The following is an 18,466-nucleotide window of genomic DNA, read 5'->3' as shown; positions in this document are numbered from 1 at the left end:
TGGCACTTGTACGCATTTTACGATTGTAAAATTCAATCAGTTCTCTCGTCCGGCGCGGTACACGATATTATATAGGTATCGGTGGTAGCGGGTAACGGATTCTCTCTCGACGCGAGACGACCGGCCGCCATAAATCGGCAACAAAAACGACGACGACGCGACGCGTTTAATGTATATAATATACATTTTATATTATAATGTGTGCGATCCATTTATATACTTCGCTTAAATTGCCGACCGCTGATCTATGGCATTCGTCTCAGGGCGTGACATTGCCTATATATACGTACCAATAGTATAATAATAACTTATTATTATTCTTCAAATTATAGAGAGATTCTTTAATCGGCCTTTGGGTTTCTTTTTATAATTAATTTTTTTTTATTTTCGTTTTTAATTTTGTCTTTTCTTCGTCTAAAGAAAGAATGAAAACAATATTTAAGTCACTCCGAATAATACAATAAATCTTTAATCTTGTTTTATAAAATGTAATGAAACGTCATAGTCGTATGATGCTTATAAGTATAATATTTTTATGGACAAGAAATATCACAAATTATTGATTTATCTAATATTATTATTAATAATATGATTTATCAGTGTTCTTCTTAACGTACATAGAGATTAGATACTATATAGAGTTATAAATTATGTTTGAGTTTCTAATGTCACCAACTCGCAACCTGTCTATGTATACGCACGATGGAAGAACCTAACTGCAGTGCGGTGATGACGCGACATAACAACAATGAACCGCTGGATAATTACAGGTCGGACGACTGTTTAACGAAATAACATAACGTAATATATTATTATAATGTATTGACGCGAGTTTGCGTGGTGGTCTTTCGAAACTGATTTCCAACCGTTACAACGCATCGTGTCATTATATTTTAACAAACGTTTCGGCGCGTAGGTAAGACGAATATTGTTATTGGAAACGATAATTGTCGGTTCCGAAAATATCGGAGAGGCGCGTCGTATTTCCTCGACATTACAATATATTATGTGCGCATGTTCGATATCCTCTGGGCTCGTGGATTTAACGTGGGACTCGACCGATCGTTGCATCGTAACTAAGTTTATTTTCAGTATTGGTTGGAGAATACAATCCCCTCCCCCATCATTGACTAGACGCTTAAGTCATGTTAACGCTAATTATTATTAGATTATAATATGTACCTTTTATAATCAAACATGTTTCAATAATTTAAATTTGTTTAGCGGTAGTTTAAACCCAAATGTGTTATTTATTATGCTACTGAACATGAATAGATTTTTTTCGAATCGATAATAAATTATTACCACAACATGCACGCAGTAATATTTTTCGGTAATCCAGTCGAAAGATACACGACTATTGAAAAATTGACATATTTTATTAGGATTTCGTAATTTTCTAGTTTATTATTTGATTTCGTCTGTTTTTAATATCGAATGGTCTGTGAGCCTGTGACGCATCTAATATCTAATATCTACCGTACCAAGCGTCGACGACGAGGTATCATCATCGTACTCGTATACAATATTATAATACACACTGCCGCAGCAACTATAATAATATTATATAGGTACATTACTATATCTCAAGGTTATTTTCAAAATTAATATTGTTCTTCGACTGAACAGACATTATATATATATATATATATATGTGTGTGTGTGTGTGTGTACTCGTGATGATACGTGTATATAATCATTATTAGCGAAATCTATCAAGACGTCTGGCTGTTTATAACATAATAATTATTATTATTATTGGGTATTCCGAGTAGGTTTTTTTTCATTTATTTCAACTTCCCATTATAATATGGATATAGTTATTATGCCATGTACATAAGACGACCAAACGACATAACTATATTATTTAAAGGTTTATTTTTCCTACTCATCTCCGTGTTAAAATGTTGAAAAAAAAGATCTGTTAAAAGTGTTAAAACCTAGTTATGCCACCACCTCCGTCAAATTTTGAATCAATATCAATAAAAGTATAGACTATAGATTTTTTTTCAAGTGGTACGTGAAAACTTTCAACGCCTTCAAAAAGGTTAATATAGTCACTGAACTGGAGCACCAATAATATTTCTTATGGTACTGTACTACTGTGTAAATGAAAAATTATTGTGGAAGTTTAATATATAAATGTATATTTACAGCATGTACACAATATATAATAACATCATACTAACTATTTATACTAAAATATTTTTTAATAATAAGTATATAGAATATATGTATGTATAGGTAGGTACATTAAAGTTGTATAAAAAATGTGCCTTAAATAATTGACGAATTCACTTTAAAAATTAAATCTTGCAGTCCCTAAAATTGTTGAGTAAACACATATGAATATAATAGTGTAGCTATTACACGCATTATTAAAATTGCATAATCTTAAAATATATATGTAAAATTAGTATTTACAAACGACTAATCTCAGAAAATAATGAACCGATTCCAATATATGTTATTGTATCAATAGATTACTTGACATTCGGAGGATATTCTTTTTTTTAACTAATATAAGAACACGTCACACGTGAACTACGTTCTAAAAGTTTTGCTTAGCCACTTTTGGTTTTACACTAGCCGATTAGCCATACGTTTCTATATGATATATTTTTCTTGTATTTATTCGTTATTCAAATGTACGACAACCCGGGCGAAGTCGGCAGGTAATGCAGCTAGTCTAATTACACGTAAACGGGAGGCCGTTTGTTTGACTTTTTACTTATAAACTTTAAACACACACATTCGCCCATCACCCACCACCCGTTTATCGTCAAACGAAAAAACCGACACGTACGCGTACCCATTGCCCACGCCATGGCGGGTCCCCGGGACGACCGCTGCCGTGGCTGTGCCATATATAATATAGTGATTGAATGCCCGCGCGCGCGCTCGTTCTCGTCCACGATCGATGGCCACTTGCCGATCGGAGCGGCGGCCGGTCGTTAAACGCGCTCGTCCACGTCTTATCTAGCCGGCTCATCGGTTCGCGCGCGTTATTGTCCGGCGGCGGCGGCGAATAAAATGTGGTGGTAAATAGTAACGGGGCCGCCGCTGCCGCGAAGAGGACAGTACAATTACAATCGGCCGCCGTGTCCGTCAACGTCCGTCGGTGGCGAGAGGAGAGGAGTGGAAATAAAAAACACGCGCGCCGCCGCCGCCGCCGCATTCGTCGTCGTCGGGTTGTCCGTCAAACGGTCGACGACGTGGTGTGGCCCGCGGCAATCTGTATAGAAGTTTTCGCGCGCAAATTAGCGTAGGTATATATTATACTTGCACAGGGTGTGTATAAAATATATACACAAACACTTGACGTGTATTGTAATTCCTATTTAATATTATGTAAAATCGTCAGATCTCCGTGCGATTCACTAGGTATATATTATGCAAATCCATATTTTTATTTAAAAAAGAAACGTATTCAAATTCTGATTCTTGGAATTGTTCTACTACTTAAGGAGAATTTCAAATGACAACCCGTGTTTAAAGCAGAAATTTAGTATCTCAAAAATTATAGTCCTTCGATATTTTTTGACATTAATACGTCAACATTTTCAAAAATATTATCCGCCAAATAATTAACAGTAAAAAAAGAGCGTTCTTGTTTGAGAACTAGAAATGTTTATCTCCACAAAACTCTCCTTAAGTAGTAAAAATGCTCAAGAGTTTAAGAAAAAGCTCTAAAAGTATGTTTAAAAATTCCAAATACCAGATTTTGGATTCCTAATCACTTTATTAAAAGGGTGAGCATATTATATTCACTGAATCATGTTGTATATATAAGCCATAATATGCGTATATAATAATACGTGAGTGCGCTTAAAAAACGCTAATATACGAACGTATCTACACTCTACAACCATATATGTGCAAAAAAAAAAATATCGGAATACCGTTCGATATAAACGCGTGAAGTCTTTTTATCTCATACAATATAAGTACTCTACGTGTGTATTGTTGTTGTTGTTGTTGTTGTCGTCGTATACAGGTATATATTATAGTCAAAATAATAAACGGCCACCGATAAATCTAAACGAAATCGGATCGTATATGTGTGCGCGCGAGTGTGTGTGAGAGAGAGGTATACTCTATAGATATATAACACATACTACGTCGCAGATGTTTTTCCGGATCGATAGGTATCGTCGTCGTCGTTGTCTTCGTCGCGTTTTTTTTTTGCGGTCCTCGACAAGCGGGCGCGCGCGCCACCGATATATAGACGTTTCATACATTATATTATATACATATATATATATATTCAAATGTATAAAACGTACGCGTGGAAGTAGTATATATTATATTGTTTCACCCACAATAACAATTTATGGATCGATCTGGTTTACGAGCGCCTCAGGCTGGTACGTACACGTATATATGGGTTTGGGTATGCACCGAGTTCTATGTATATATATACATATTATATATATTATATACGTGAAGGCAGATCCGCATATCTTTATAGCGGTTCGCGTCGGATTCTTCTTCGGCCCGAGGTGTACGCGCACATAAAATATATACAATACCTATACATAATATATATACGCATATTATAATAAGTATAGATTCAGTACGATGTTATTATTGTTTTTGTTGTTGTTCGTATATTATCGGGAGAAGTGTACAGCAGTGCAATTATGGCGCATATAACTTCCGTAAAATCTATAGCGTATGGGTTAGTATTAATATACTTAGTACACTGTATGGAGGTGATTATTTTACCAGGCTTGAAAAGTAAATGGAACAAAAAAAACATAAGTCACTTGACAACGATTTAATAATATTATTGAAAGAGGAAAAAAATCATACCTTTCAAAATATACTTCTTCTTGTTCTCTTATTATATATACATAATATTCATAATATTATATTTACATGTATGCACAATGCACATATTGTCATATGATATATTGTAGGTACTTATAGCTTATTCTTATTGGTAGGTACCATAGAGCAGGTACAGATTGTATTGCTGCATCCGAGTTCCGTCCCGAGAACCTTTTTTTATACCAATTCCGTCCCGGTTAAAAAAAGGTACATACCAATTTAGTAGGTATTATTATCACCGCATAGTGCTATGCAGTAACTGCTTACATTATGTTATAATAATAAATGTTTGAATTTCATATTAGTTTATATTTTATTTTCAATTTTTATTTTTATTATTATTTTACCACGAGAAAAACATTTTTTTGTTCAATTCCTTTCCGATATAAAACAACAGTATTGATTATAATGCAATAATATTCCGTTTAATATAATCCGTTAGGTATGTTGACATAGGTAACTTGTTTTTTTTTTTAACAACTGCAGTCATATATACTTATAATAAGGTTCGTTTTTTAATTCATGTTTATATACTTTTGCCCCTTTGAGAAGTACATGTATACGACGTACGTACATATTATAGTTAGGTATATACACATATTATACTTGGCAAACACGATTTTCAAGCGCAGACGATTAGGTATACACGTCAATAACGGTCGACCGTTAACCATGTCGCAGTCGTTAAAAAATACAATTTACGATGTGCACACGGATAAAACACAAGGTTCTTGTATACGCGCGTAAGTATTTGCTAAGAGAAATGGCGAAAAATAAATACTTTATTCTTGTTATGTTATGGAATAAAAAGAAGAGATAACGTTTCGTATAATGCAATATAAACGCGAACGGACGATGTTCGTAAAATATAATATAAATATCGAGATTACGCAAGCCGATTATTATGGTTTCTGTGTACTACTGAAATCAACGGCAGTACGTTTACGGAAGTCGTCTAGCAAACGACTAATGGTAATAATATATATATTATGTTCCCAATGAAACCATACACATTATTTTACCTGATTAAATGCCGGGATGGACTGCGTAAGATGATGAGTGGGTTTTCATTTATATTATTATATAATATGTACATAATAATATACATTTTTTTATTATTATTGTCATAATTATAGTAGATTCATGCTGATACAATACGTTATTTACGGTACATGAAAAACGTACTAATACAATATTTGGTTTTCACAATGAGAACTTTAAAATTAAAATCATACGTGTAAAATAAATTTCTCACTATAATCGCGTGTTCGACTTACGGATACAAAACACAGAAAGAGGACACGCGTGAACCTCCCTGTCTGCAATGCACAGCTAGTGCAGTGCATTTTATATGTGTGCATATTATATAGAGTGCATCGCGATTGTAGCAGCAGCGCCACCGCCGCCACCGGTGGGTGGATACAGTTCTCACGGTTCTGGATTTATGTACCGGGCAGAAGAACACGACACACAGCCGACGACGACGACGACGAAGACGACGACGCTGCGGGTCGTTATTCATTTTTTTCCCGCACCGCCCCCAATGACCGGCTTGCAGCCGTAGGTTAGATACATGTAATATTATTATATACCAGCGTATACGTCTTGTATACATACATATTATTATAATATTAGGTGAGGTGATTTTTTTTTTTTAAATGAGACACTCGTATTCACAGACAATTTTAATGTATATACCCACATTTTTTAAATTTAAGTAATAATAAATTGTGACATTGCCGCTGTATGTTTTTGTTCCAAAAATCATATTGTTTTTACGATAAAAAAATGTTTTGCATAAAGTTCGCGGATAATGCCCAAACTGCTTATTATAGCTACTGTGAATTTATAATTGGCAGTTTCATTGTTTTAAATATTATTTTGTTTTTACGTTTGATGCTAGCTGAAAATAATAATAATAATAATTTGACATTTGCATGCATTTGATGCTATACTCGTAAAGATCTAAAATAGTATGCAGGACATGATAACTATATTAATTACATGTAATGAGATGCAAGCAAAAGCAATACCCTATGTTTTTTAGTACTTCATCGGTTCGCTAAGATTTAAAAAAAATATACTTAAACCCACTGTCGTTTATATATTAGATTATCCTTCTTCGCCATCTTACACTACTCTCATCCCTGAAACTCAATCAAAATAGTGTAATACCTACGGATTCGCTTTAAAAATAATACATTATGTGTGGAACGATTTTTTACTATAATGCAGTTATGTATAGTATACTATATGGGATTAATACTATGCACGCGTATTTAGCCGACTGCAATAATATATAATACGTGTAATATTGGTGGTGTAATTGAGGTGTTACTAATGCTACACTAGCAATACCAAAAATATTCAAGTTTATAAGTTTTAAAATGTAAGATATCTTATTTATTAATCTATAAATATATTATTTTTTCTATGATAGTTACACCTACTTAATATCGTTTAAACTTAATTCAGAATTATAGCTTTCGACAATATTTTGTTAATTATTTTTTTCTTAAGATAAAGATCATTTTATACTTATGTTATACATGAGAAGATTGAGAAAAAATAATGACAAAAGAAAGGAATTGAATAGCCATCAAAACATAAAATAAGTTTGCAACATTACCAATAATGTAAAACAAATTACGCTACTAGGTTTAGGTAATATATTATATTATGAGCATATTATATGTATCGTGACGGCATTCTATAAAATATAATTCAATATGTACAGATTTGTCGTCTACAATAATAATATGGACAGGCAACCTTTTTTTTTCTAAAAAAAAACTTCTAACGGAGACGACCAGTGCATGTGTGTTTATTGAAAAACCTTGTATTGAGCTGGCGCACGCCTCGCGACACCTTGTACGGCGCGTATACCGAAACCGAGTAGCCGCCGATGATAAACCGTGTAGGTACGGAGATTCGTTATCGCTGCCGCGACAGAATGAGCGAGGAGGACACTATACCGCCTGCACCGATGCAACGTTGGTGTATGCGAAGCGGTAACGATCTTCACAAACAATTATTATTATTATTATTATTATAAGAACTATCCATCGCACGCAATAAACATTGCCGTGTCGCAAAACTTAACGAATATTCCCCGAGGCAACTAGTCCATGAGACCGCGGTACATGTCAAATTGCAGGCATTGAGTTCCACGTGTTTACGTTAAAACTCGTTATAACTCGCGTTTCACTGTTTATACTTTATATTTTGTACTATGTAGCTATATTACCCGACTTCACCCGGGTTAAAATCAATCTAGCTTTCTATCGTTTATATTACTCTTCAATTAAAATTATATGAGTATAGTACAAACACAATTAAAATGATTAATTTTATCATCACATTTGTTAATTCTTAAATTTAGACATATTTTATATATAAATCCAATGACAACATTGTTTGATTGGTATTTGTCTTTATGATGTGTTTACATAAAAATATGTCCAAACTTGATATAGCCAACCATGATTGCAGAATCATAAAAGTAATCATTGTATTTAATTTTATTCATAAATATTTTATTTTAAAATGACATTTCCCGTCTAAAACCATATTTGAAGAATATTTTTTTGAATAATGAAGGCGAGTATTATGACATTATGATCATGTACCTAACAATAAAGTATTTAAATAATGGTAATACATTTTTTTTTTTAATATTTATAAAACATTTTAAAATAATTATCATTTAAAAATGCTACAGTATTTTTAATGATTACTCAATTTATTATGCAATAAAATAGATTTTAAATTTAATTTACTTAATCCCTCCCCCAAAAACACCACTGCAATTACCTCAGAAGTATCTTCACATGCGCGAGTCACGATAATTATTCGTTTAAAAAACCGCTTATAGTATAATAAGTGCATGCGCAAGTACCTATAATATACATATATAGGTAGGTACGACACGTCTCAAGAAAAAAATTGAATACAAAAAATAATAATAATAACAATCTCAATATGAAATTATAACACCATCGACCGGTCATCATAGTCCAATATAATATTATAATATACTTACTATATGGTATAATATTATTGTGTTTACCGCTATAGCTGTAGATAATATTTTATACAGGTATAGGTACGTTCGCGCGCGCAGCTTAGTGTACTTATAACGTGTACATTGATCGCGCAAGTACCTTCGTACGTTCATTATTATTATGATTATTACGCTAATTATATATATAACTCTTTGACACTGGCACCGCTAACCGGTTCGTAGAGAAAATTCTTTTTTTCTCACTAATAGTTTTTATTTTAATTTCAATTTTATTACTTTTACTGGTTTATATCTAACAAACCTCCTACATAGGTTATTACTTAGCCCATGATCCACACCGTATGTTTTCTTTCATCTTGAAAAATATTATTAAATATCTACCTACGACAATATTGTCATTACGCCGTTGTACGCTGCCGTACACATGTATTGTTTAGGAGTAGTGCACGGTTAATATTGTTAATGCGTTACAGGTATAAAATGTTTCAACAGTTTAACGCTCTGTAGTCTATAGGTTATATATGTGTTATAACTTATTCTAGTGCAGCATATTTATATGACTGCATGTATGTTGAGAAAATATTATATTCAATGAATTAATAAAAATAATTATTTATTTTAAGTGAATATAATGAGTAAACGACCGACAATACAGATAAGACTATTGAAAATCAGAAAAAAATTTGGATTTAACATAAAAATACTAATAAATGGGTAAAAATACTATAATATAAAATGTTTTTGTATATTATTAAGTATTCCATAACACCATTTAGGTATGAATTTAAAAATCACGCGTAAGGGTGAAAATAAAACATAGAAATGTATTACCAAAAGTTTATTACACAATAAAGATCCTTAGAGTTGGAGAGTTTTCTTATAAATAATTTGTTCTGTGTTGGTATTTAAAATTGTGGAAGTATAGAGCGGTTATTGTAAGTATAAGGGTGTTAAAATAGATGCATGTACCACGCTGTTAATCAAATACATTAACTATATAATATCGTATGTAAATACAAATTGTATAGTCAGCATATGAGCATAATATTCATTTACACATAAAATGCGTTATCATATAATAGGTTTTTTACTTAATATGAATTTAATATACCTAGCGATTGGGTGTGCGTGACAAATGTTCTATTACGCAATATGTAATGTCTCTAATCGGTTCGTGTTCAACAATTATTAAACCGCGATATCGGTTAAAACTAAATACCCAATTATGGTCGTTATAAAATTATTTTATGTCGTCCGCGGCCATAGTTAAGCTGTAGTGGCGCTAGGACAGCAATGTATACATATAATAATACCTATATAATATATATATATATCGTCTTAAAGAAGCCTCGTGGTCATTTGTTTTTGTTATGTTTAAGTATATAATATATATCAAGGTCTAACCTAACCTAACCTATAGGCGGTGGCGGTGGTTGTTAAAATGTTTTCCCCCGATCCTTCACTCGGGTCATAAATCGTTCGACCACGAGCTAAACTCATCATCGCGCACGCTCATTAAAAAAAATAAATAAATAAAACAAAAAACAAAGACGAATAACGAGCAGTGGATAAGACAAAACAAACAGAGACGGTCATATCGGATATACGAGTATAGGCGTATTTACACCAAGAGACAGAGAGAAAGACTAAAAAGAGTATATAGGTATAAGCATATCTGTTTGCAATAAACTACACGTTAATGGGTTGGCAATTAAACGGACCTTTTTCTAAAAGGGGTCACCTGCGATACGACCCCGGAGGTGTTTTCCTCCGCAACACGCGCGCGCTTGGTGTGATTTACGGGTATTGTCCGGGGCCGAGTCCCGCTGCGGGGCGCAAACCAACTATTATTGGCCGATTTATATGTTAGCTCAGCACTGCAATATAATAATAACAATAATAATGTATAATATATATATATTATGTATGTATATATATATATGTAGTTCAAAGTTCGCAGGCACGCGACTATTACATACATATTGTCAGTCGCGGCGGCACATATTACAATATATATATATGTGTGTGTGTATGGTATGTATAATATATATAAATTACGTGTACGAGTATATTATAATAATAATAATAATAATAATAATGATAATGTGTATGAGAGGCGCTCTGCTTATTATTATTATTATTATCGTCGTCGTCGTCGCTGTTACAAGACACGCGGCCGCCCCGAGTGACGCGCAGGCGACCATCAATCATACATGTGCGCGGCCGCGATGTCAAAACGTCGTCATCGTCACCGCCGAGACCGCGGAGCGCGCGTGCTCGCTATAATACACCGTGTAATATAATAGTAATAATAATAATATTATATAGATAATACTTTTGGCCGGTTAATTCGGAAAAGATTATTATCCGTCCGGTCGTACCTATATAATATAAGAGAAAACAATCCGGCCCCACGTCCGATTTGACATTCGGTCCGCGGCGTGTAACATATATCTGTACCCGATACTGCGACCGATCGCCAATGTCAGACACGGCGCGGTATCGTATTAATAATGATTTTTCTTTTCTGTTTTTTTTTCGCCAGTTATTCCTATTATATCTCGGGCAATAAATTATGTATTGATATCTAAGTTTCTAATATGAAAAATTATTAATGCAAATTATAGGATAGAAAATCATTTAGAACGGACAAAAGAAGGGAAATTAGTAGGCTGCAGATAAGCTGATAATTGCATTTAAGAGTAGAGACGATTGTGAAGATGAATATGGAATCTTGGTCGATGAAACCATAGGAAACGTTTATTTTTAAGTTTGAACTGTAAGAAAAGTATAATGTTGCTTGTGGGGGATTAATTGAAACTTTTTAAAACATGGGTACTGCAGGATAGACTGTATAATTGGCGGGATACCCGTAAGAACATATTAGAGCACAATTGGACGGTAATTTATGCGATTAAAAATGATAATAACGTCAATATATGTCATAGCTTTATCACCGCTAATGAACACTAATTCATATTTTTTTCAGTTTTTTCAATTTACAAATCGTTTTTATTAATAATTATTTATTAAATGATGCCTAAAAACGTTGCAGTTGCAAGCGACGATGACCGTCGAATCGATTTGCAATGATAGGGCCACATACAATACTATAGTCTATAACCATCGTACAAAATTTACAAACGACGGGGACGAGTTTGCCGCAACGAACAGAGTAGATTGTAGGTGCATTTAATACGAAATTAGTACGAGCGTGTGATATAACGTTTTTCTCCGCGTGTATTATGCCGGCATTCGTCGTTGCGTAGGCATATATATATATATATATATATCGTATAGATACGGTAACGTAAAGAAACGGAGGAGTTAAATAAAAAACGGCAAATATACTATTATAAAAATACAAAAACACGGGTCCGGCTGGCGCAATTCCAACGATAAGATATATTGTAGGAATATTGCGCGCGCGCGATCGTCAATAAGGTGTCCACCGCCGCAAGTATGTACTTTTATACATATGTATAATTGTATTATAGGTACTGTACATATTATTTTCGATCTGGTTTGAATTTTTTTCGTTTTCTGTCGCCGTAAAAATTCAAACTCCATAACGCGATGTATTATATTTAGTGTTTGAAAATGTAATGATAAATAATGTATGAAATTAATATTTCAAAATATTTCAGTATTTTAATAAAATTTGTTTTATTTTTTAAAATATGATTTACCAAAGCCTATAAAGAATTAAATAATTAATTATATATTTTAAATTTTATATAGTTAGAATGATTTATAAAACAATATATAAATAAATTATAATATAATATTATTTTATAAATTTATCATAGTCATAATTTTATTTATTTCAATAACTGAACTCTGTTCTTCTTCGTTTTCCAAGTTAACACTATGACTATAGTCACTCTTACGAGAATTGACTTCATATTCAATTTCTGGTAGAAGTTATGTAATTTATTATCACTGTCTAGTTCAGCAACTTCTTTTATTAGTTTTTTTAAAATAATCTTACTGGAAATGTGGTGGATTCTCACAATTATTAAATATTAATATCAATGATTAATGATACAATTTATGGATTAAATTATTATTGATTAATAATTAATTATCATCAATATTTGTATTAAAAAATGCAATGTTTCACGTTTTTGTAAAATATTTTAAACTTCAAACATTAATTATATTATGTATAGTCCATTATAATATAGCAGTACAACAGCATAGGGTAACAGTCACCGAATAAAAAGGAATACAAAAACCGTTTACGGCGTAAATTGACGATAATTATATATATCTACTTGACTCAATTGATGTATCGGATTTGTTCCATTGATTTATCGCACTTGCCGATGTTGGAAAGCAACGTAAACGTAATATAATCTCATTACGTAGGCGGGGACTCTTCGCGCGGGGGTCGACGATTAAAAATGCGATAGATCCGTGTGCGCGATACCGTTCCTCGGTCGTATAATATATTAATATTGTTTCTCATCATATATTTTCTCACTTTGTATAAGTATAGCCCCCCCCCCTTCAGTGGGTCAGAGGGACACAAGTTCGTTTTATCATCGCGCTGTTTGCATATTATTAAGTATATGATTTAAAATATTTTATAATATCATCATAATAATTATTATATAGGTAGGATATTATTGTAATTATTTTTACGGCGACATGCAGAAAATCCCCCGAGAGGTTCTGGCAGCGCGCGCATCATACATAATATACACACATAATATTATCACAATATTATTAACTTTACCTACCAACTATATAGTATACGGGTAGTGTACTATATTATATACAAACCTACACCATGTATACGACGAAAGTGGTCTGACCGCTTCAATTCACCTTCGCCGTCGGACCTGTCAAGTCTATATCCTAACCGTACCTATATATATATATTTAATATTTATATACATATACCATATATCATAACGTATTATCTTACTTGTATATACATATATTATATTATGTATGAAGATGATCCGAAAATGAGACGTCTCCGCAGCGAGACTATATACGCTTCTTAAGGACCATGTAAACCGTTCAACGCTATTATATTAAATATTTATATATATATTTAGGTACACGGTCGTTGGTCTTCAAATTATTTCAGTGCACACATATATACATATTTACGCATATATATGTACACGATTCTGAAGTCCTTTTAGTATGATGCTATATAAACGCTATAAAAAAATTAACGGGTTTTTTTTTTATTTTTTCCTAATCTTACGTGTGATCTTCAAGTTTTAAAAACGGATTTGCGTAAAACGGTTAACACTTTTTTACATAAATGTACCGTACGCGAGTGGATATACGATTATGTAATTAAATAACTCGCGGACATTTTCATCAATATTTAATAGCAATCGAAATATATTAATAGATACATCCTACGCACTGTTAGTTGAGGCTCGTTTGCTGCACTTTAGTCCAATGTGTATTACATTAAAAAAAATTATAAAAACGTTTTTGCCATACAACGCACGTTTTGATTTGTAGTATTTTAGCTCCTTTAAAGTCATCTGTCAAATTTAAAGAAATTATACAAGAAATATACCTGCAGATACGTATTATTAATTAACTATATTTGATAAATATATAAGAATATCATAAGGTACCTACCGGGATCGATATCTTTTTATTTTTATTATAATATTAACAATACTACCAATACATAATCCTATAAATAAATCAAATAATAATGAATATCTGTACTTTTTATTCATTTATTACAATAAGATACCCATGGCCTAATTTATCTACATCTGCGAATATATTAATATTCTACAGATTTTATAATTTTAATTATTAACTATACATATTTTAAAAAGATATAAATTGATACTAAAAGACTATAGCCTACTATAAAATAATATTATTTATATGTATGAATAGTTGGTTATTGTTAATTTAATAATAATATAATAATGTAGTGATAATAGTGATAATATAAGAATTGAAGAAAAATATTAAAATAATAACGTTTATATAAATAATATTCCAGTAATATTACATATTATAAATAATAATAATAACATTTTATCTGAGATAGCGATATGCTAACTGAAAATGTCATGAGGATGAACTGTTTAATGAAGTTGTGGTGAATATGTATGTATATACCTAATGGTAAATAGAACCTAAAATGATTAACTATGAATATCTTAAGCATAGACTTTATACAGTTTAGTGACAAAGAAATAAAAGAGGTATATCAAGCTAAATAAATATTTTTATTTCATATTTTATGTTTAGAAAAATCTAAGAATTAAATTCAACCATATTAATATATTATTTTCAGATTTTTAATCTTAATGGTCAATAATCATTGTTATTATAATTATCCATGTTATTTTTAATTAATTTAAGTCATTAGAATCAAATATAAGCTAATTCTGGTTAAAGTTAGTTTGTGTTCTTTTTATAGAACCGAATATTTCATGAATACATTTGCAGGCTATACTTATAATAAATTAACTTATTTCCAAAAAATAATAACTTTTGAAAGTTCTTTGAATAAAAAACCCGATGATTTCTCTGAAAATAAAATAAATTTTTTAATAATATGTTGTAGAATTGAATCCATTACTTATGTCTTTTATTTATCACAGATCATAAAGTAAAAAAAAAAAATATATATCCCAGTCATTATAGTAAAGTAATAAACATTTTTGATTCCTAAAGACAAAAATGTTGTCCTTGACCGGAAAATTCGACGACCGTGGATAGGTGCAAATGTCTAGGTGACCCCTTGTAATTACTGCTCATGCACCTACCGTATATGGTAAGATTGTGAATAATAAAAAAAAATAACACGAAAATATACATTACATGACCCGCAGACAATTATAGTGTGCTTACGTACACGTATATATAAATGGTAATTTACATAAAAATGTATACTTTTGATATTTTTTTTATTATTATTATTTTGTATTTAACATAGAAAATTACTTTTTTCAGTCGCTCAGCGGGTTCTTGATGATGATGACCCAAAACGGCAAACTCCTATACATATCGGATAACGCCGCCGAATATTTGGGACACTCGATGGTAAGTACCTATATTCCTAAGCTACGCGTATTAAAATATTATCTATATCATCTATATGTAAGTCACATTTCTGTGGTGTATATAGGTTCATATTTCATTATTATAATATTATTGTTACACGTATAAGCTCTATATTTAATACTTTACAACTTTCTCCCTTGGTCAACCAAACTAGAAACTCTAGATTTTGCAAATGGGTACCAATCATATCTATATCTGTTATATATGCATATTATAGTACGTGTGTCTTTCACAACTATTGACCTTTTGGGTTCAAACCGATATTATAATATACCTATACGCATATAATGCATAACACATATAGTATAAACACTATAAACGAAAAGGAAAAAAAATCAATTACCTAATTTCTAGACCGGTCCGATTTCCATGTCCGTACGCATTTAAAAAAATATTAAGAACGAGAACTATACAATAATTATGATTTGAAAAAGAAAAAAAATATTGGAAAACGGGTTTTGTGGTCACTGCGAGCCCGTAGGCTCTGCCCGGACGCCCACGCCTTTCACCCGGGCGTACGTACGCGTATTATACGTACATGTGTCGCTAGTTTCGAGATACCAAAACTGCAGCAACTTTCCGGAGTAATAATAATATATATTAATGTGCTTTTTTTTCTGTCTGTCTCTGTCTCCGTTGATTCCGTTCTCTGTGCTTCTCGCTCGCTCGCCTCTATTACGACTGTTAATGGAAAAACGGGTATCGATAATTTATTACTGGTAATTTACCAACGGTATTTTTTTATGTATATTATATTTTATCTTTTTGTTTTCACACTGGAAGTTATCTTGTTCGCAATGGCAGCACAGCAACGCGTTCACGCACAAAGTGCGAACGATGACGAAGTAATATTTATAATTTATTTTGACCAACAAGACAAACACATACCCAAGTGTTTCTATATTTATATTGTATATAATGTGTTTCGATTTTGGCAGTTACACTGTATTATACATGATATACGTAAATAACGAAATGGGAACTCTAATGATTATAAATATTTATAATTTTCGATTAGAAAATCCTAGTGTAAAGCATATAGGGTATGCGAATACATGATAATAATTAATGAATTAATGTCTATATGATTTTTTATGGGTTGTTCCATTAGCTCAAATCGTTCGATCTCTAATAATATTGTCTTACAGATTTGCAACATTCGACGGAATCTCGTGGAAGTTTAATTTTGTTTTACTATTACCAGTGTTACCTACGTATACTTTTAAGACCCAGTACTCCATGTAACTCGAACGATTGGTTTTAAATGACCACCTACGCGAAAATAAAAACAGCCATCGGGTTTCAAATAGCCATAATATAATAACGGGTGTGAGCACTATCTGAGATTGAATATAAAATTGATGTTATCAATAGTCAAAAAATATGTGGCTTACCAATTACCACGAAAGTACAACAACGTTACGTCATTACAACACATTCAATTTATAGCGATTTTGATGTTTTACGTGGAGTACATCAATAAAGCAGTAGTACCTACACGATAATAAACCATAATATACCGTATATAGGCACGACATATAGTGAGATATTGTTAAATTTTTCAATTAGCATAATAATATCGAACGTCAGAGTCTTATATTAGGTTGGTGAAAGTTAATTCATTTTGTTTTTGTTTTTGTTTTTATTTTTGCTTCTTTGAAGCCTATATGAAAAACCACTAAACATTGATTGGGCACTACTTAGAGGATATTAATCCGAAGGCAACCGAAAAACATGCAGCGTGTTTTCCGTTCACTCCTACACATTCATTCGGCCTACTCTTCGATCCTACCGTAAACCGCACGCGCCGACTGACCGAATCGCCTAAAGATATAATAATAATATGATAATATAAATACGCACGTGTGTATTTTTTTATATAATATAATAATAATATAATTTACCTATAAATTTGTCGTAAAAAATCATTTAAACGAGATAAATATCGGCAGGGTTTTTGACCAGTGTCCTATATAGTGCATTTATGCACGTATATTATCATTAACTCATCCGTCATGAAATCCATTTCAAATCCCAAACAATGATTCTCGATGTGTGATATGGGGAGCGAAAGTACAAATTGTGTATAATCACCTTATTTATGGAAGTCTGTGTGTATGCATGTGTGGCGTATTTGAACATAAAATACGTACATGTATATATTATAATATAAATGCGTAGAATAAGTCGGCATTACTCATGTGTTTTATATTATACATGATTGTCAGTGTGTATATTATAATAAATTATATGGAAAAATGTATGAGTAAGTGCAATACACGATATATATTATAATATCGAAAAATAATATTATGTTTTAATAGCAGACACAATACCTATATATATAATACGAGTATACAACTACGACGCCTTATTTTTTATTTTATCATTATTAATCCATCTGAGCGTTTCCGAGGGGCTTAACGCCGCCCTCTTGTTATCGCACCTCGCACACACACACACCTACTTAACGAGAAAAGCCGGTAACGCGTACTGGCCCGATCGACTTCGATAATAATATTATCAACCGCGTATAGTCGC

The 18,466-nt window shown here is 32.0% G+C and overlaps 1 protein-coding gene across 1 annotated transcript in view; it reads left to right on the top strand.

Annotated features, from left to right (window-relative positions):
• LOC132917308 (neuronal PAS domain-containing protein 4B) overlaps nt 1-18,466 on the top strand; it is a 115,872-nt gene that overhangs the window by 62,172 nt on the left and 35,234 nt on the right. The window contains exon 4 of the mRNA XM_060978001.1: nt 15,815-15,904. Within this exon, the coding sequence (XP_060833984.1) occupies nt 15,815-15,904 (90 nt within the window). The remainder of the gene's footprint in view (nt 1-15,814; nt 15,905-18,466) is intronic.

This window comes from Rhopalosiphum padi, chromosome 1 (genome assembly GCF_020882245.1).
Source record: "Rhopalosiphum padi isolate XX-2018 chromosome 1, ASM2088224v1, whole genome shotgun sequence".
Taxonomy (NCBI): domain Eukaryota; kingdom Metazoa; phylum Arthropoda; class Insecta; order Hemiptera; family Aphididae; genus Rhopalosiphum; species Rhopalosiphum padi.
This window is presented reverse-complemented; position numbering and strand designations above follow the sequence as displayed.